This window comes from Lontra canadensis, unplaced genomic scaffold (genome assembly GCF_010015895.1).
Source record: "Lontra canadensis isolate GAN:19392208 unplaced genomic scaffold, GSC_riverotter_1.0 scaffold116, whole genome shotgun sequence".
Taxonomy (NCBI): Eukaryota; Metazoa; Chordata; class Mammalia; order Carnivora; family Mustelidae; genus Lontra; species Lontra canadensis.
Window position 1 is genome coordinate 2344982 of NW_022631110.1, and position 21983 is coordinate 2366964.

At 38.6% G+C, this 21983-nt stretch overlaps 1 protein-coding gene across 2 annotated transcripts in view; it reads right to left on the minus strand.

Annotated features, from left to right (window-relative positions):
• The window catches only part of SCML2 (Scm polycomb group protein like 2), a 95389-nt gene that overhangs the window by 47613 nt on the left and 25793 nt on the right, over nt 1–21983 (minus strand). For both annotated transcript variants that reach the window (XM_032840801.1, XM_032840800.1), the window contains exons 3-6: nt 18780–18850; nt 17689–17923; nt 12871–12959; nt 1334–1577 (exon numbers count right to left, since the gene is read on the minus strand). In XM_032840801.1, coding sequence (XP_032696692.1) covers nt 1334–1577; nt 12871–12959; nt 17689–17923; nt 18780–18850 — 639 coding nt within the window. The remainder of the gene's footprint in view (nt 1–1333; nt 1578–12870; nt 12960–17688; nt 17924–18779; nt 18851–21983) is intronic.

A 21983-nucleotide genomic window follows, 5' to 3' on the forward strand; every position in this document is an offset into this window, starting at 1 on the left:
AGACTGCCTTAGTGTCATACATACATAAGATCTGAAACATATTAAATTTTACAAAAATCAGCCATTAATATCTACTTCCTAGAATTATGGCAGCAGGGAACTGGTAAAATAGGTCCCTGAAAAGAAGGACAACATCGTATGTAGTATTGTAATATAATGGGATGTGTTAAAGTCCCAAATCCAAAAAGATTCTAACAGCAGTTACAAGAATATGACTATATGCTTTTATCTAGCCATTGCTCTCATGCTACACACATTACTTACATATTTTCTACACTCACCTTTTTTTCCAATCTAAATAAATTTTAGTTGGATAAATTTTAAGTATAAGTATGCTTACATTTGATTCTACTAGTAAGTTTATCTTTAACTTAAGCCAATGATTAGGTTCTATGCTTAGATCCCACTTAAATCTCAGCACTTATTCCATCACAGAAGACTAGGTTAGGCATGTCTAAGCTTTTGGAAGAGTCCCTAAGAAACCTCAATATTTGATGATTTTTTTTGGAAAGAAAGTATCTAGATGATCATAGAATTCAATTTAGGAAGAAGCACAGCATTACAACTGATAAACAACCGACTATAACAACATGTTAATCTTCCATAGTCTAAAATTTTCGGTGACACAGGCACCTGGGTGGCTCAGTCGGTTAAATGTCTGACTCTTTACTTCAGCTCAGGTCATGATCTCGGGGTCATGAGACCGAGTCTCATGCTGGGTTGGTGCTCAGCAGAGAGTCTGCTTGAGAGTCTCTCCCTCTGCCCCTCCCCCAACTCACTCACACATTTTCTCTCTCTCTCTCTCTCTCTCTCAAATAATCTTTTTTAAAAATAAATAAATAAATAAATAAATAAAATTTTCACATGCAGACAGGTAGATTTTACTTAAGACTATCAAAGTATCAGTTTAACGTGAAAAAACTGACCAAAATTATGCAAAATATGTATATAACAGTTGTTATGCCTTACCCTTTAAAAACTACCATTGAGATATAAACAATGGAATACTATGTGCAATTTTAAATTGAATATCAACTTTAAACATAGCTAAGCACCCCAAAATGCTTACAGTAGCAAGGCATCAACGGCCCAAGTGTGACTTGTAGCTTGCCCATATTCTCCAATGTGGACTATCAATTCAGATTATGATGCTGAGTTGGCTCTCAAAAATTCTAATCATTTCCCATCTTCTACCTCCAGTTCTCTAGCCTAAGCAGTGCCCTTCCTGTTCTGTCTGCTGCTCCAGCTGAGCAAAAGTCCTAACCTCAATGCCAAAAGCAGTTAGAACTAAATTTAATAAAATAAAAGAGTATGTAGTCACTTATTATCTTACCATGAGTTCCTGGTGGTTGTAATACATCTCCTGTCAGGCGACACCACCCAACTGGGAAAATATCTCGACAATCGTACTTGCACCAATAATCAAAAGCTCCACTCCAGCCATCAAATGTGATATAAACTTCATCTCCTCTAACATCTCCAATAGTTGCAGGGCAGATCAGATAAGGGTTCTTTTTGTCTATAGCTTCAAGCTTCATTCCCACTTTAAAATTATTTAGAGGTGGCTTTGGTGGTTCCTACCAAAACATTTAAAAAAAAGTTTTTTGTTAAGATGTAATAAGAAGCATTTGCTCAACTGTTATCTCACAACTTTTAGCAATCAAAAATTAAACTCCATGTTTATCAATTAAATACAGGAAGAAAACTTTTCTCAGAGATCTCTCTGAAACTCTGCTCTACGTGTCACTTACACTGGAGCAGAGCCGAGAACCTGGAAGAAAACAAAACCAGACTGATAGTAATTCATTCAGTCATCTAAGAAATATGTGTTATATAGTATATACCAGAAATTGAGGATTCATTAGTGAACAAAAAACTAACAAAGATCCCTGCTCTGGTGGAGCTTACCTTCTAGTGGTGGTGGTGGTAGTGGTTGGGGTATGGGTAGGGGAAAAAGAGACAAGCAATCAACAAGAAATGTAGAAAGAGGGACTCAAACAAACCTAACAAATGTATAAATTATAGTGTATGTTGAAAGCTGCTAAGTCCAAGGAGAATAAACAGCAACAGATAATATCTTAAAAAAAAAAGAAAGAAAGAAAGAAAAAAACCACCTCCAAGTATAAAATGCAGACACAAGAACATGAAAGTCATATAATCTGGGGTCATTTATGATATCCAATCCAGAAACCAATATTTAAAAAGCATACTTTAGTTATAAAAATTTAAAGCATGCAAATGCTAACCCAATTCTTAGAAAACCTAAGTGCTATGTTAAAAGCAACACCTTTTCTTTCAATTTGCTTTTTATTCTAGTAAATAGCACCATCATCGACCCAGTCACCCAAGCCAAAAGACTGGAAATAGTCCTAGACCAGGGGTTGTCAGCCCAACAAAACATCAAAACACTTGAGGCCACACCCCCAGGATATTGATTGAATTGGTCTGGAGTGGGGCCCAGACATCAGCAAATTTTAATTACCCAGGTAATCCTAATGTGCATCAAAGGCTGAGAACCACTGTGCTAGACACATCCTATTCCCTTAACACTCACATTCAAAGACCAAGACCTGCCAATTCTATCCCTTAGATCCCTAGGATAACGACATTAAAAGTCAACCTTCGATCATTTAGTATATGCCAGGCACTGTTCTAAATGTTTTTCAGATATATTTAATTCTCACAACAACCCTATAATGTCAATGCAATTATCCCCATTTTATAGATGATAAAACTGATGCACAATTGCCTACGAATATACCAGAAGTATCAGAGCTAGATTTTAAACGAAGGCAGACAACTCCTTGGAACATCCTACCACATCACCTGCTTGGACAACTCCAACTGATCCACTTCAAAGCCCAGGTCCCCTGGTCTCTTTAAGGCTTCCCTGGCCAGTTCCTGCCTACTCCTACGGCCCCTCAATGGAGGTGCTCTTGCCTTCAATTGCAAAACTACTCTTGAAATGTGTTTACTCCTCTGAGACTAAGGGATTCTCAAAAGAAGATATATCTTATTCATATTATTTCCAACAGAGTACTCAACAGCAAGATCTTTTCTCTAAAAAAATGAATTAACCAAGTAATCACCTGAAGAACAGTAAACAAGCTTTAAACTAATTCTTTCACTAAGATAAAATTTAAAAATATATCTGGTAGGTTGATTCCCTTTTTAAATGTCCCCTTTAAACCCATCTCATTGTCCTGTACTTTCCCAGTGATACCCTTTATACCCTTGAAGTCTTAAAGTTCCTTAATTATAAGTCTTCAAAGTCCTTTTAATTACATAATCTTGATTTGATTCTTAAAAAACACCCAAAAGTCAGCAGGCCAAAAGTCAGCTTGATCAAAGATCAAAGTTATTTGATAAATAAGTAGCTGGTAAGTAAGAAGCAGAATTACTGCCACTTCATGAAGGGGCTAAAGGTTAACTAACGGTTACTACATAAGGAAGGAAAAAAGGGAGGTGGATTTAACAAAACATAACTTTGGCAGTTAATAAACTTGTGCTGCATGTGCACAGAACAGAGGAAATATCCAAGGCACACATAAGGTTCCTAGGGCCTTACACGATCATGTAACCAAATAAGAATAAGACTTTCTGTGGCAAAGCGAACTAAATTCAAATGGCAATATACATTTTCTGCTACAAAACAGAATTAAGACAGGAATGAACAGGAAAGAGAATTTTAAGATTCAAGCTATAATCTAAAAAGAGAACCCAAATGCAACAGTAGATCATCAATGCCACTATTAGCTGACAGGTTAAAAAAAAAAAAAGATTATGGACAAAATGCAATTTATTCTCTAAGATTTTCATATTGTTTATTAATTCTTCTACATTTCATGAATACGCTATCAAAGTGACTTACATCAGTATAGCCATACAAACAAATATTAACAGAGCTCTGGAAGAAAACTAATATTGATTTTTAAAAAATCAAAGGAACTGCTCCTTTTTCATAAATAAAGGAAAGGGTTTTATCTCAAAAAACAAGCTACCTCCAGATTTAGATAACTGGAAAAATGGTTCCCTCTGCTGTCCACAAAAGGTAATGATATAAAGTTGCTTTTAAAAATGTTTTTAAAGAATATGGTTTGTCATCACCAGTTCTTGAATTACTTCCTAAACACAAAGATATAATTTGTAGGGGTGCCTAGCTTACTCAGTCAGTAGAGAATGCAAATCCTGGTCTTGGGGCCCTGAGTTCAAGCCCAACGTTGAGCAGAGAGCTTACTTAAAAAAAAATTGGGGTGGGGGTGCCTTGGTGGCTCAGTTGGTTAAGCAACTGCCTTATGCTCAGGTTATGATCCTGGAGTCCTGGGATCGAGTCCCACATCCATCCGCCTCCCTGCTCGGCAGGGAGTTTGCTTCTCCTGCTGACCTCTCTCCTCTCTTGTTCTCTCTCAGATAGATAGATAGATAGATAGATAGATAGATAGATAGATAGATAAACAAATATATATATATATATATAAAAAACTTGTGAAAGCAAGAGCTTAAAAAAAACAAGGGATCATTCTTTTCACCGTGAGAAAAAAATTATTCTTTCTTAGACGGTAGTAAAGAATGCTCTTTTAACCACTCTCCTTGCCTACCTACATACAATACGGTTCTCCTTAAAGGCTATTTCTTCTCATATCCCACAGACTCTGAAGCTAGTGTGAGCATCATCTGCATTACCCCTTTGCCGCCATATTGCCGCCATATTCTTACCCCTGTAACCTCATGGCTCCTTCTCTCCCTTTCTTCAGATCTTCATTCCAATGGCATCTTCTCAGCAAGACCTTCCTGGCCACCTATCTAAAATGTCACCCTCCCTTTTCCTTAGCAGGTACAACCATCAAACATAATAGAGACTTTATTTACTTTGCATGCTTTATTATGAATTTCCCCAGCTAGAAGGCAAGCTCCGTAAGGACAGGAGCTCTTTTACTGTTTTGTTTATGGCTGTATTCCCAGAGTCTACTTCTGACCACAGACTTCTATCCTTAACTTTTACTTCTTTACTTTTTTAATCAACTACTTCTTTGATCTCATCAAAAATTTTAGTCCCTTAAACTTCATTTATTTATTCACAAATATGTACAAAATGCCTACTAATGCCAAACACTACTAAAGGCTCCTAATAAACATTAACTAGAGAAACAGACAGATATCTCCCCCTTGTGGTATTCACATGCTAGTAAAGAGAAAGATGAGAAACACCGTAACATAAGCATATTTATCTAAGTTAGAAATGACAAGTGCTTATGCAAAAAAACAAAGTAAAGCAGAGTAAGGGAGATCCAGAGAAAAATGTATGGAGGGGCTGTGTTAAACTTAAAACTGGGCGAGGCACCTGGCTGGCACAGTCGGTTAAACGGGGCGAACTCTTGGTTTCAACTTAGATGGTGAGATTAAGCCCTGTGATGGACTCCATGCTCAGGGCAGGTTCTGCTTAAGGCTCCCTTTGCCAGCCCTTCCCACCCCACTCTACCCTCTGGCACACATTCTCTCTCTAATAAGATCTTTTAAAATAATAATAAATAAACAAATTTTAAAAAGAAAGACTTCTTTTTTAGGATTTTATTTATTTATTTGAGAGAGAGAGAAGGTAGGGGGAGCACATGAGTTGAGGGGAGGGTGGAGAGAGGGAGAAGTAGACTCCCTGTTCAGCAGGGAGCCCGATGAGGGGCTCCATCCCAGGACCCCAGGATCATGACCTGAGCCAAAGGCAGATGCTTAACCGACGGAGCCACCCAGGCACCCCACAAAGAAATACTTTAAATAGGGTAATCAGAACAAGCCTCATACGGAAGATGACATGTGAGCACAACCCTAAAGGTGGTTATTAACCACACAGTTACCTACAGGCAGAGAAAACAGCCAGCACCAAGTCCCTAAAGCAGGAGATGTGTCCACATGTTCAAAGGACAAGGAAGTGAGTGTGGCTACAATTTAGTATGCAAGTGGGAGAGCAGGAGGAAACAAAGTTAGAGAGATAATGAGGTGTCGTATGTAGAACCATGGAGGCCACTATAAGGACTCTGACTTTTGAGTAAAATGGTGAGCCCCTGGACAATTTTGAGCAAAGAAGTGATATAATTTCATTTATATTTTAAAAGGAATATTCTGGTTACTGTGTTGATTACAAACTGTAAGCTTACAAATAAAGAGGTCAATGAGGAAGCTACTGAAGTAATCTAGGTGAGAGATAAAGGCAACTTGTACAAGCTGATAGCAAGGGAGATGTTAAAAAGTAGTTGGATTTTCAATATATTTTGAAGGTAAAGCCCATAGGATTTCCTTATGGACTAGATGTAGTGTGTGCAAGAAATAATCACCAAGGTTTTTGTCCCCAGCAATTGGAGTAACAGTTGTCACTCCTCTAGATGGGAAAGGCTACAGGCGGAAGTTTGAGATGTCTGTTGGACATCCAAGTGGGGTTGTTGAGTGGATATTCAAGTCTGAGTTGGGAGCAAAGCCTGAACTGGAAATATGGATTTGAAAGTCATCTGCACATAAACTGCATTTAAAGCCAGAAATTAGATGAGATCACCAAGAAATTAATACAGATCAGAGTTTTTCAACCTTGGCACTATTGCCATTTGGAGTTAGAACATTCTGTTGTGGCAGCTGCTCTGTGAATTGTAGGATGTTTAGCAATGTCCCTGGTCTCTACCCACTAGATGTAAGGAGCACCCCCCATACACTCAGTTGTAATGGACAAAAATGTCCCCAGATATTGCCAAATGTCTCATGGGAGGCAAATCACCCCCTTTCCAGGTTAAGAACCACTGATAGAGATAAAAAAGTGAAGGGGACCAAACACTCTAACATTCTATAATACTTTTCCACATCCAAGTTACAGAACATCATGTCAACCCAAAATCAACTTATCCCACTGTCATTTTATTATCTCTAAACCTTAATTCAAGATCACCATGGGACACCTGGGTGTCTCAGTCAGTTAAGTGTCTGACTCTTGATTTTGGTTCAGGTCATGATTTCAGAGTCATGAGATGAAGACCCGTATCAGGCTCCACACTGAGCATGGAGTCTGCTTGACATTCTCTCTCTCCCTCTGCCCCTCCCCCTGCTCATGCTCCAAGTAATTAAGTAAGTAAGTAAGTAAATAAATAAATAAATAAATAATAAATAAAATCTTTAAACAAAAAAAGATCGCCGACCACTTTATCTATTTATACTTAGTTGCTTGACACTACTGGAGTAAAGTCCCACATGATTATTACATGTAGTACCATATATTTAGTGTTCATCCTTAGCTGAATCCTCCAAAATATTATCATTTTTTACATTAGGCCATTCCTTTTCTCTAGGCCATTCCTTTTCCCATCTCATATAGCTGCTGTTCCATCTACCATTCACTTTAAGAAATTTTATGTATCCTCATTACATGTTTATTATTTTATTAACTTTCTTCTCAACCAGAGAGTAAGTTCTCTATCGCAGTGCTGGAACACAGTAGACATTCAATCTATGTATGAATCCTTCCCTCCAGCCTTCGTCAGTTTCCTATTTCACAAAGTAAACTGAAGCCATCAGGAATGAACGCTATCGATATTCTGTCCCCACAACTACAGATTTAACTCTACCTGAGGACACTTTTCACCTGGTCTTTAGTTCTTGCTAATGTAACCAATAAACTTTCTATCCACCAAATAGTCAAGAATCAGCTTTCCTCTCAACTGACCTTTAGTGATTACCTCATATAGCTACTCATATATCATAAAGCTGAGTGGGTATTTCTCAAGGTTCTAACCTTGACACTCCTCTCTTCTCCTAGGTATACTCTCTGGACTAGCTTATTCATTCTCAAGGCTTCCATCGTTACCATTTAAACTAAAAACTCCCATATCCACGTACACAAGCCAAACCTTGTTTTTAAGTTCTAAACACTTTACTTCCAACAGTCTGCTAGTAGTCATCCCTCCTCAAATTTCCCAGAGGTACGCTGAAATGTCCAAAACAAAACCCATTCTCTCCCTCTATATGTATTCATCTTCCTATATTCTCCATCTATCTTCATTTACCAAACAAGTATGTACTAGGACCTATGAGAGACACTGAGAATACAAAGACAGTTAACTGTTCAAAAGGAACTCACAGTCTAGGAAGAGACAATGAAAATAATAATGTAATCCAATTCCTATAAAGATTGAGATATGCACAAGGTGCTAAAGAAGTATAAGAATACAAAGGGAGAATTAGGGAAGAGACACTGGAGGATTTAATGCCTAACAAGAATCTTAGCCCTAACCAGAGATAACCAGCTCTAAAAAGGAACATCGCATTGACAGGCTATTAGAAGCAATTTAAAACATAAAATATAAAGCAAGGAGTGGCCACCATAATCCAGATCATACAGAACCTTAAAGGTAACAAACTTACACTTCATCCTGAGTGCAACTGGTAACTTCAAGAGTTTTAAGCAAGAAATGATGTGGTTAAGGCTCCTATATTAGATATTTCTGGCAGTTGTGTGGAAGGGTGAAGTTTAGAGGCAGTTATAAGGCTAGCTGAACCGTTCAGGCAAGAGGAAAGCCTGCACAAGGGGCAATGGTAGTAAGGTTAGAAAGAGACAGAAGAAAAAAAATAATTAGGAAGCTAAGTGGGTGGGCCTTCCTAATTAAATGGCTTTTCAGAGGCCAGGGTCAAGAAAGAGTGGTGATTTAAGATGGCTCTTGGCAAAGTTTCAAGCTTGGCTGAAAGGGCACCCACAAATCAATGAGTAAGAACAGAAATCCAACAGAAAAACAGGCAAAGGCTATAATCAAGTAATTCACAGAAAAATAAAAGGCCATTAAACACATTTTAAAAGCTCAGTTTCACTGGTAATTGGTTCAGTGTAAATGAGAGCAATGAGATACCATCCCCACCTACCCCAGGTCCCCCCAAAAAAGATACATAAAATTTTTAAAGATGGATGATATTCGATGCTAGTGAAGGTGTGGGAATAGAAACATCTATACAATAATAGTGGAGCATAGCTTGAAACATCCTTTAGGGATGCAATTTAATAGTATATATCAACACTTAAAGCACATATTCCCTTTGAACCAATAATTCTACTTCTAAAAGTGTAGCCTTCACACTTACACAGAAAGCTCTATACTACAGATGACTTAAACAAGAATATGGACACAACCTAAACATCCATCCTTAGGGACAGAGTAAACCAATTATGGTAATCTATACCACAGAATAGTAAAATACAACCTAAAACATATACGAAGCAAAATGAAAAGACTTCTAGAATATACATATTTTATGGGTAAGAATAAATCACAGAACAATATTCACAATATATTCAAGTTTATGTTTAAAAAAATAAAAGCCCATATATGTGAGTACACAGAAAAAAGTCTGAGAGAACACAAAGAAAACTTCTATTTGGAGAGAAAAGGTTGGAAAGGAGGAAAAGATGGGATGGATAAAAAGACATGCATTCTTTAGTCTAGCTAAGTATGTATTTTGATATCCCTTCTCCAAACACGAATTACTTTCATAATTTTAAAAATGAAAGATATAATGTGTGTGACATGTGGCATGTAACTAGCTAATAAAGCAATCTGATAATAAGTAAAATAAGTCTGATGGCTTTTCTAAAGTCACAGCCCAAGCTAGTAGTGTTTAATAAAGACTACTACTAAACATCTTTTTTGTTACTTTTCTCACATATGCTTTACACACTGCCCCAAGGGCCTGTGTCCCTACTGGGAGGTGGTAGGGCTAACCCATTGTCAGGCACTCTTACTACTCAAAGCAGCACTCAGTATTTTTCTTTGCAATGCAAGAATCATATTAATTGATGTTTTACATCCTTATGTCTTTAAGGTTCTCCAAAAACTTTTAAAACCTTAGCCAAAACAATCTTGAAAAAGAAGAACAAAGCTGGAAGTATTACAATCCCAGATTTCAAGATATACTACAAAGTTGTAATAATCAAAATAGTATAGTATGGGCACAAAAATAGACACACAGACCAATGGAACAGAGTCCAGAAATAAACCCACACTTAAATGGTCAACTGATTTACAACAATGAGGAAAAGAGAGTCTCTTCAACAAATGGTGCTGGAAAACTTGGACAGCTACATGTGAAACAACAAAACTAGACCACTTTGTTAAACAAAAACAAACTTGAAATGGATTAAAAACCTAAATGTGGGGGTGCCTGGGCAGCTCAGTCGGTGAAGCATCTGCCTTTGGCTCAGGTCATGATCCCGGAGTCCCGGGATCAAGCCCCACGTCTGGCTCCCTGCTCAGCGAGGAGTCTGCTTCTCCCCCTGCCCCAGCCCCTGCCCCTGTTCACGCTCTCTCTCACTCTCAAATAAATAAATAAAATCTTAAAATAAAAACAAAAAACCTAAATGTGAGAACAGAAACCATAAAATTCTTAGAAGAAAACAAAGGCAGTAATTTCTTTGACACTGGCCATAGAAATATTTTTCTGTGTTTCTGTTTTTCCATCTTTCTACTTTTTTATATGCCTCCTCTGACAAGGGAAACAAAATTAAACTACTGGGACTATACCAAAATAAAAAGCTTTTGCACTGCAAAGGAAACCATCAACAAAACAAAAAGGCAACTTACTGAATGGGAAAAGATATCTGCAAATGATATATCTGATAAGGGGTTAATATTCAAAATATACAAAAAATTTAATAGAACTCGACACCAAAAAAAAAACAAATAATCTGATTAAAAAATGGGCAGAGGACCTGAACAGACATTTTTCCAAAGAAGACATCCAGATGGCCAAAAGACACAAGAAAACATGCTCAACATCTTATCATCAGGAAAATGCAAATCAAAGCCACAGTGAGATACCACTTCACACCTGCTGGAATGGCTAAAGTCAAAAAGATAAAAATAACAAAGGTTGGTGAGGATATGGAGAAAAGGGAACTCTGGTGCACTGTTGGTGGGAATGCAAACTGGTGCAGCCACTGAGGGAAAACAGTACAGAGTTTCCTCAAGAAATTAAAAATAGAAGAATTACCCTATGATCCAGTAATTCCACTACTGGATATTTATGCAAAGGAAATGAAAACACTAATTTGATAAGATAAATGCACTTCTATATTTACTGCAGTATTATATACAATAGCCAAGATATGCAAGCAATCTAAGTGTCCATCCATAAAGGAATGGATAAAGATGTGGTACATACACATATATATACAACGGAATATTAGCCATGAAAAAGAAAGAGATCTTGCCATTTGCAACAACATAGATGGAGCTAGAGTAAAATGCTAAGTGAAATAAGTCAGATAAATACCATATGATTTCACTCATGGGGAATTTAAGAAACAAAACAAAGAAAAAAGAGACAAAAAAACAGACTCTTAAATAGAGGACAAACTGGTAGTTGCCAGAGGGAGGTGTGCGGGGAGAGGGGTAAAATAGATAAAGGGGATTAAGAGTCCACTTACCTTGAGATAAGCACTGAGAAATGTACAGAATTGTTGAATCCTTTTTAAAGAAAAAACTACAATATTTACCATTCTTGACATGAATAACCGTAATAAAATTTAAGTGACTGAAAAAAGAATCAGGACAGAGGGTGAGAAAGAAATATTTTGACCCATAATTTAACTAAAACTTGGCTATTATTCACTGTTTCTTAACATAGTGTACTCTTTCAACATTTTCTCAAGAGCATAAACTATCTTTGGAATTTTCCCTCTTTGTTATATAACAAATATTTCCCTATAACAAATTCTTTCTGATGACTGTTTTTAACATTCTTTTACTTCTGAAACCAAATCTCTCTAAGTAACTTTCAAGTGGTTTTCTGGCCCATCATCATTTCTCCAGTGTCGAAGGATGACTAATACAGCAAAGTGAGAGGAAGCCTCACTTCTGAAGGTAAATAAATAGCAATGAACATTTGCTTCCAGTAGAGCACTCCTTTCATATCTAAGGTGAAGAAAGTAGATACAAATTCATTTTGACTAGTGGGTGATTCTAATTGAGACTTTTTTATGACCTGCTGTTATGGGCTGAATTGTGTCCCCACCCCTGCCAAAATCATGTTTAAATCCTAACCCCAGTACCTCAGAATGTGATTTCATTTGGAGACAGGGTCTTTAAAGAGGTAATTAAGTTAAGATGAGGTCATTAGGGTGGGCCCTAATCCAATGACTGGTATCCTCATAAGAGGAGGAAAGGAGGACACAGACACACAGATCACGTGAAGACAGGAAGAGAAGACAGCCATTTATTTACAAGTCAAGGAGAGAAGCCTCAAAAGAAACCAAGCCCGCTGATACCTTGATCTTGGACTTCTAGCATCCAGAGCTGTAAGAAAATAAATTTCTGTTGTTTAAGTCACTGTAATGAACTGAATGATGTCCTCCCAAATTCATAAATTGAAGCCCTAATCCCCAATGTCACTGTATTCAGAGATAGGGCCTTTAAAGAGGTAACAAAGGTTAATTAGTAAGGTCATATGGGTGGAGCCCTAACCCAAAAGGACTGGTGTCCTTATAAGAGGAAGAGAAACCAGAGATACCTCTCCTTCCCCACAGGCACAGAGAAGAGGCCATGTGAGGACACAGCAAAAAGGTGGCCGGCCGTCTATAAGCTGAGGAAAGAGGCCTTACTAGAAACCAGCCCTGATGGCACTTTGATTTTGGACTTCTAGCTCCCAGAATTGTGAAAAAAATAAATTTCTATTGTTTAAGCTACCCAGTCCATGGTACTTTGTTAGGGCAGCTCTAGCAGATTAACACACGTGTCAATCCAGTAATTTAAAAAGAATTTTTTTTCCATATCCAAGAAGATAAAACATTTAAGTGCCCCCATTAAAACAATAAAGCTACAGCCCAGGTGATGGAAGATTTTTTATCTTTCTTACCTTCTTAAAGATTGTTGCAGGTGCCATTTCAGATCCATTCAGTGTTCGTAAGAGGAACATTGGCCAAGACGACGCATTCATCTGATACCCTATTTTATAAAATAAATCAGTATGAAAAAGTCTCTCTGTGATATTAGAGCAAATTGGTATAAAAAAATAGGTTTTGTTTACCATTCTTCTCCAGAGAATGACTTTCTTATTGAGAAACTAAGGAAATAGCTAAGAGAAGCAGATGCACCCTCTGATCAGTTCCACTGTCCCCACTGCACTATTTGGCAACAATACTACAGTTGCGGTAAAAACTCTCATTTGAGAGAAGCCACTAGCTAGAGTCCACCAACATACACATACGTACGTTAGGAATGGGCCCCAATACTAGGGGTGAACCAAGCTAAAACCCACAAGAGCTTCCAGTCCCCACCAAAAGCTACACAAGCACAGCAAAGGCTGCAGACTTCTACCCCTTCTTTTTCCTTAGAGTCCCTGCCTTATTTCTTTTCAGAAAGACAGTTTTCTGTGAAACTCAGCAAATGTACACTTATGATGCATTTCACTGTATAAAAACCTCACCTCAAAAAAAAAAAAACAAAAACACTGAACTCTAGTTAATGACATCCATGCTAAAATATTTAGGAGAAATGTACCAACATCAATAACTTCAACATGTAAAACTAAGATGAACTGATGAAACAATAGAAGGGCAGATAGGTAAGTGATAAAGCAAGCATGTAAAATAACAGTGGTAGAACCTAGGTAGTGGGTATGTGGATGTTCACTGTAAAATATTTTCACCTTTTCTGTATGTTTGAAATTTTTCATACCATATTGGGAAAAAAGATAGGTCTCACTTTAGCAATCTTTACAGACACTAAACAAGATCTTCTCTTAGAATCTGTATCAGATGAAATCAAAATACACTCATCGGATGTCTTTTTTTCAAGATCTCATCAATTAATGGTGAATATCACAGCATCTGGCACATGCAACAGGGGGCAGAGTTCTGCTAGTTTTATTGCTTTCTGGGGGCAATCCGTTTCATACACCACTTGCCTGCCCTGATGCCAGAATTAAAGAGAACTTGGCATGCATCCCTGACGGATACATGCATTAAGATAGGGAGGCACAAGAATCACTGGCAATCACTGGCACTGGGTCCAGTAGGATTAAACATGCAAAAAAGTTCAGACAAAAAGTCATCCTATAATAATCCTATACCAAAATCCCCTTAATCTGAGAGAAAAAAAATGGGGGCAGAGGGGATTTATTATATGCTCCCTTATATCAGTATTATCAATGATATCTAATAAATAATCAACCACAACATGGATTTGCCACATTGTGGTTAGAATATTGCATAAAAATAATTCTCTGGTCCTTATGCCTTTCTCTTAACCCCCATCTTATCCTATTCCATCATGCAATCATCATCACTGCCATCATCATCATCTTAATTTGACATTTTTCTTAATTCTTTAGTTGCCTAAAGTCAAACAGAGATGAAAAGGCCAAAAATAGATGAAAGTGCATATAAAAATTCAAACACAGATAAAACTAATCTATCATGTTAGGAAGTCTAGACAGTGGTACCTTTGGGAATGGGAGGTTTATGACTAGGGATCAGCAGAAGTGGGGCTTCTGGGGTGCTGATAATATCCTGTTTCGTGATGTGGGTTATGGTTATATGGATGTGTTCATTTATAACCTGTACACTCACAAATTATACATTTTTCTGTTTGCATGCTAAAACTTTAAAAAAAGCTTCTAAATAATAACCTTTAATGTTTAAATAACCTTTGAAAAAAGAAAACCAAGTAAGTGGTGTTATATTAAAATGGAAAATAAACTATTCAAAGCACCTAATGAGCAAAATGGCAAAAATTGTGCATTTTTAGTATGTATTATCAAAATACGTATTAATCATCATGTACTGCTAAGTATTTCATTTTTTTTTCAAAGATTTTATTTTTCTTTATTTGACAGAGAGAAAGATAATCACAAGTAAGCGGAGAGGCAGACAGAGAGAGAGAGGAGGAAGCAGGCCCTCCACTGAGCAGAGAGCCCGATGCGGGGCTCGATCCCAGGACCCCGCGATCATGACCCGAGCCGAAGGTAGAGGCCTTAACCCACTGAGCCACCCAGGCGCCCCAGTATTTCATATTTTTAATTAAAAAACTCTAAAAGTAATTTGAAATAAGAATGATCATAAGTCTGGCTATGTGTTTGAAATGTTGGCAATCACAACAGTTATACTTCCTTTAAACAAAATTCAAAAACACATTATCATTTGTAAACAGAAATCAAATCCAAACAGGGAAGCACTACACCTCAGGTTTACACTTCTATCTCATACAGAATTCAATATGATTTAAGAGCTATTTAAAATATAAATGATATGAAGAAAGAAAAGAAGGCAAAAGGCAGAAAATACACACACCCCAAACCACCTTCTTGGAATAACACATCTCTCATTAGTTACTTTTAATATGTTAAACCAAATTAGGAATAATTAACAATTAGAGCAAAAAAAGTATAAAAATATATTGCTAAAAGAGTGGTAATTATTAAAATATTAAATTTTGGGATCTCAGGGTATTTTTAACTATAGTAGGAAACAAAAAGAAATCCATTCTCTCATTGTGCTTTACAACAGAGAATGTTCATTTTCAGCATTGTAAAGAAGAAACAAAAACTAATATATACCATTCACTCAAGACTATAGAAGTAATAGGGATGCTGGGTGGCTCAGTTGGTTAAGCATCTGCCTTTGGTTCTGGTCATGATCCCGATCCCAGAGTCCCAGAATCAAGCCCTGCATCGCATGGGGCTCCCTGCTCAGCAGGAAGTCTGCTTCTCCTTCTGCCCCTCATCCTGCCCTCATGTTCTCTCTTTCTCTCTCAAATAAATAAATAAATAAATAAATAAAGTCCTATTTTTAAAAAAGACTGTAGAAGTAATAAAGGAAATTATTTTCTACAGAATATCAGAGGACATCTAAATATTTGGGAGACCAGGGGTGCCTGGGTGGCTCAGTGGGTTAAGCTGCTGCCTTCGGCTCAGGTCATGATCTTGGGGTCCTGGGATCGAGCCCCGCATCGGGCTCTCTGCTCAGTGGGGAGCCTGCTTCTTCCTCTCTCTCTGCCTGCCTCTCTGCCTACTTGTGATCTCTGCCTGTCAAATAAATAAATAAAATCTTTAAAAAAAAAACAGATTTTATTTATTTATTTGACAGAGAGAACACAAGTAGGGGGAGCAGCAGGCTGAGGGAGAGGAAGAAGCAGGGAGAGGGAGAAACAGGCAGAGGGAGATAGGCAAGGAGCCTGATGCAGGGCTCAATCCAGGAACCATTCCCCCCGACCCCAACACAATCCTGGCAATCATGACCTGAGTCAAAGGCAGATGCTTAACAGACTGAACCACCCAGGTGCCCCCAGGCTTTTTTTTTTTCAGACTTATTTATTTATTTGGGGGCTAGTGCACGTGAGCGCAGTGGGTAGGAGCAGAGGGAGAGGGAGAAAAAGTCTCAAGCAGACTCTGTGCTGGGAACAAAGCCCAACGTAGGGCTCAATCTCACAACCCTGAGATCATGACCTGAGCCAAAACCAGCAGTTGGATGTTTAACCAACTGTGCCACACAGGCACCCCTGGAATACATCTAAATAAATATTAAGACAGAACAGGGATGCCTGGATGGTACTGCTGGACTCTTGGTTTCCTCCCAGGTTGTGATCTTGGGGCTGTGGGATCGAGCTCTGCGTCAGGCTCTGCACTGAACATTGAGTCTGCTAAAGTTTTTCTCCCTCTCTATCCCTCCCCACCTTGCACACGCACGCTTTTTCTATAAAATAAATAAATCTTTAAAAAATAAGTAAATATTAAGAGAAAACAATTTTACCCAAAACTGGAGTCACATACTTTTTAGCTTTCAAAAACTTGGTCAAAATTGAGAGCTTTGTACTTCGAAACCTTTGCTATAATGTTCCATCAATCTCCTCCTTTTCAAAGATCTAAAGGTACTGATCCCTCCTCCTCTTACTATGATTTCTTCTCATAGCAATTATAATGAAACTGCCAAGTTTGAAACTGGGGTCTGGATGTGGAATCCTACCTTTCCCCTGTTCCCCCACCCATGCTGAAAATGCTAAATGGGTCAAAAGACAATAATGAGGGAGGAAGTGACTCAGTAACAAATGCTATAAACTTCTCCCCCAGAAGCGTTTCTGAATCTGCATGTGTGACCTGGTAGAGCTGCTTTTGACATGTCAAGTTTCAAGATAGCATATGTCTTGCCCTGGAGTGGAGAACCTTCAGCACACATATACCAAATGTGTATTTACATTGAAACTCTGTAACATATGGTACTAAGCTGATCTCTCATACATTCTCCACAATAACCATCTATTTGCAAAAATGCCTAGAAGAGATTTCTAAAAGGCTACTTCAGGACATCCAGCTGGCTTGGTCCATACAGCATGCAAATTGATCCTGGGGTCTTGAGTTCGAGTCCCATGCTAAGTATAAAGATTACTTAAAAATCCAATCTGGGGTGCCTGGGTGGCTCAGTTGGTTAAGCAGCTGACTCTGGATTTCGGCTCAGGTCCTAATCTTGGGTCATGAGATCAAGCCCCACATGGGGTTCGGTGCTCAGTGCAGAGCTTCCTCCCCCTCTGCCCTTCCCCCTGCTCATACACTCTCCCTCTCTCAAATAAATAGAATCTTAAAAAAAATAAAACCTTCAAAATAAATGAAAGACCACTTGAAACTTTTTCTACTGAATATTACATTAGTAAGAATGTTATTTTAAAAACTGTTTATCCTTACCCAGTGGAGGCTGAAGTAAGTCCCCTTCCTTTTCACATGTCCCAATAGGCTGTATGTCTGGAGAATCGACAAGTCTCCAAAAATCATTTCTGTTGTCACTACCGTCCAGTCTTAAACGTAGTCTGGCACCAGTAATTCCAACGACCGTGGCTATACATATTGAAGTCATATTGCGAGGGTCATGGGCTTCCAATTTCATACCAACTTTGAAGTCATTAGCTGGTGGAACCTTGGACTGTATATGTTACAGATATGTGTATGCGTGTGTGTATAGACACACACACGCACACACACGCACACACACACACAAAGTTTTGTTAAAATGCATCAACTGTAAGAAAAACAAACAGTCAGTTATGTTACCAGAATACCTGTGAAATGTTTTAAGTAACAGTCATAGTAGATGGTTAGCAAAAGAACTATAAAGGTCAAGGAAAAGATCTCCAAACCCTCTCTTTTTATGGGCATAAAAACACTGCCCGTTCTGATCTTATTCCTTTGCCCACTTCCAGGCAACCCAAATACAGCCTATAAAATGTACCTTGAGTAGCTTTCTAAAATAAGAACCTGATTAGGCCATTCCCCTTTGAAAAGACCAACTGGCAGCTCACCACTGCCTAAGTCCAAGTCCTCAATACAGTTTAAGAGCCCCCACACCTTTAACCTTATTCCCACACTATCACCTCTACCCACTTTGTGCTCCACACTATCCCTCAATACTCAGGTTCTTCTACACCTATGTGCCTTTGCTTTGGATGTTCTCTCTGCCTGGAATATCCTTCCCCTCATTCCAGCCATCTCAGATGTCACCTCTTCTGTGAGCACTCCCAGTACAGAGTTATCATACTTTGCATAATTAATTATTTACATGTCTGTCTTTCCCTCCAGATGGACAATCACAAAGGTTAAGTATACCAGACATAGAGTAAATTCTTAATGAATGAATGCAAAGAAACCATCTGGCCCTTAAGTGGCACTACCACAATCCCATTATCTCCTCACACTGCTAGAACCTAACAATCACACAGACATCCCTCAACAAATTAACCATTCACATTAATATATACAACATCTATAGAATTTTGGCATACCTGTCTGAAACACTCCGAAGGGGCACTCAAAGATCCAGTCTCTTTCAAGTAATTTTCCCAGTGGAAATCTTCTGGAAAAAAAAAAGAACACATATACAAAATAGGGGGTTTTTTAGTATATATAATATGTATACTAACTATCAAGGGTAAAACGGGGCTTTAGTTCCTTATCTCTTTTAAAAAAAGACTTCCTAGGGACGCCTGGGTGGCTCAGTGGGCTAAGCCTCTGCCTTCGGCTCAGGTCGTGATCTCAGGGTCCTGGGATCCAGCCCCGCATCGGGCTCTCTGCTCAGCGGGGAGCCTGCTTCTCCCTCTCTGCCTGCCTCTCTGCCTACTTGTGATCTCTGTCAAATAAATAAATAAAATCTTTAAAAATAATAATAATAAATAAATAAAGACTTCCTAAAGAGCAGATTCAAATTTCCTGATCTGAATTTAATTATCAGCATAGAAATAAAAAAATAAGACAACTTTCTGATAATAATGGCTCTGATACAATTATACTCCAGATCTTCTCCCTATAATGAGGAATTAGCACAATGATTCTAAAAATGCAGACTGTGGGGAGCCTGGGTGGCTCAATGGGTTAAGCCTCTGCCTTCAGCTCAGGTCATGATCTCAGTCAGGGTCCTGGGATCGAGTCCCACATTGGGCTCTCTGCTCAGCAGGGAGCCTGCTTCCTCCTCTCTCTCTCTCTCTCTCTGCCTGCCTGCCTCTATACCTACTTGTGATCTCTGTCAAATAAATAAATAAAATCTTTAAAAAAATATTAAAAATGCAGACTCTAAGAAGAGCTAAAGAATTTTTTATCAAGTAATAGCAAATTCTACTCATCTGTCTCTAATACATTACTCAATACATGTGTGGGGCACCTGGTGGGTTCAGCTGTTAAGCATCTGCCTTCAGCTCAGGTCATGATCCCAGGGTCCTGGGATCCAGCTCTGCATCGAGCTCCCTGCTCAGCGGGAAGCCTGCTTCTTCCTCTGACATTCCCCCTGCTTATATTCCCTCTCTCGCTGTCTCTCTCTCTCTGTCAAATAAATAAATAAAATCTTAAAAAAAAAAAAAAAGACGTGTGTATACTCAAGGCCATTTTATCCCATTAATATAAAGACACTTCTTTCTTTTTTCATGGAGAACTAAAGGTGTTTAGGTATGGGGTCTAACAGAATCTTACCTCTGCAATGCTTTATGGAAAGAAAAAAATCTGGGAACCAGAGTTGCCTCTCAATTGACTTTTAGATCTCCATACATGGTATCAAGAATATGGTGGCAGAACAAAGCAGTAAACCAGTCTTCAGTACAGTCACTGATATGAATTATTTTAATGATCTATATTTTCTACCAACACTTGCTGTCCCTTCTCTCACTCAGTCTTCATGATGTATTACAATGGTATTGAAGGTCATAAAGCAGTGTACTTTGCCTGGCTTGCACTCTTCAACTGTTGTTCCAGTCAGACTGCTAAGACACTGAGAAAAATACTTGATAGCAGTATCAAAAGTACCATTAATTCAGACAAAGTTTTTTTGCTTATTTTTTAAAGATTTATTTATTTATTTTAGAGAGGTAGAAAATGCGTGTGCGCATGCATGCAGGTTTGTGTGCAAGGAGAGGCAGAGGGGAGACAGAAGCAGACTCCCGGCTGAGTGGGGAGCCCACTCGGGGCTCGATCCCAAGACCCCAAGATCATGACCTGAGCCAAAATCAAGAGTCAGACGCTTAACCAACTGAGCCACCCAGGCACCCCACAATTCATATGGAGTTGAATTCTCATCAACCACCTATGCTCTTGATTAATTTCCTTACTATAAAAATACTGGGTTTGACAGTTTCCCTTCCTGGGGAATCTGCATAACCAGCATCTTATAACACCCTTCAAAGGGTAGAATACTTATACACACATACACACAAATGGAGTGCTATTAAATGTTTAACAGCCAGCTTTCCAGAATATACAAATAAAAAGCCTGACTGGTAGTGTTTACAGATTTCTATGGTATAAATACTACCACCATGGCTCATCAGAAGGTGAAAAAGTAAAGTCGACAACTACAAAGCTGGGAAGACATGTGCACAAGTGGCTCTCCTGAGCTGGTGTGAGCCGGCTTCAGCAAACCACTGTTACGTGTGTTTATGCATTTATATATGTATGTAACACATATTACACATGGTATTAAGCATGTCATACATAATACTATATACCCTGCTTTTTTTAACAATAAATATAATAGATTGTTCCATTTGGTTTTTTTTTTTTTAAAGATTTTATTTATTTATTTGACAGAGAGAGATCACAAGTAGACAGAGAGGCAGGCAGAGAGAGAAAGAGAGAGAGAGAGAAGCAGGCTCCCTGCTGAGCAGAGAGCCCGATGCGGGACTCGATCCCAGGACCCTGAGATCATGACCTGATCCGAAGGCAGCGGCTTAACCCACTGAGCCACCCAGGCGCCCCCATTTGTTTTTTTTTTTAAAGATTTTATTTATTTATTTATTTGACAGAGATCACAAGTAGGCAGAGAGGCAGGCAGAGAGAGAAGCAAGCAAGCTCCCCGCTGAGCAGAGAGCCCAATGCAGGGCTCGATCCCAGGACCCTGGGATCATGACTAGAGCCGAAGGCAGAGGCTTTAACCCACTGAGCCACCCAGGCGCCCCAAGATTGTTCCACTTTTAAAAAAATACTGGGTTTAATTCTGCTTGTAGATGATAAGAAGTGCTGAATGGCATGCAGAAGAATGTCAAGAATATGGGCTCTGAGGTTGAACCTGCCTTTTTCCAGTCTGGCTCTTCTTCTTACAAGCTATGTGACCTAAGAAATTCATTTCAGTTTCTCAGCCTCAGTTCCTTCATCTACAAAATGCAGAAAAGTAATACATACAGTACAAGGTATTTTGAGAATTAAGTGATGTAGCATACATATGTCCCTGAGTAAAAGGCGAGCATTATTATTCTAAAACTAAATGTCATAGTTGTGCCTAAATTTATTAATACTGGATAGCTTTGTCAAAAGTGAAAACTGGGGTGCCTGGGTGGCTTAGTTGGTTAAGTGTCTGCCTTCAGCTCAGAACATGATCTCAAATCAGGGGTCCCTGATCAGTGAGTGACCTGCTTCTCCCTCTCCCTCTGCCCCTCTCCCCCGGCTTGTGCTCTCTCTCTCACTCATTCGCTCTCTCTCAAATAAATAAATAAAATCATATTATTTAT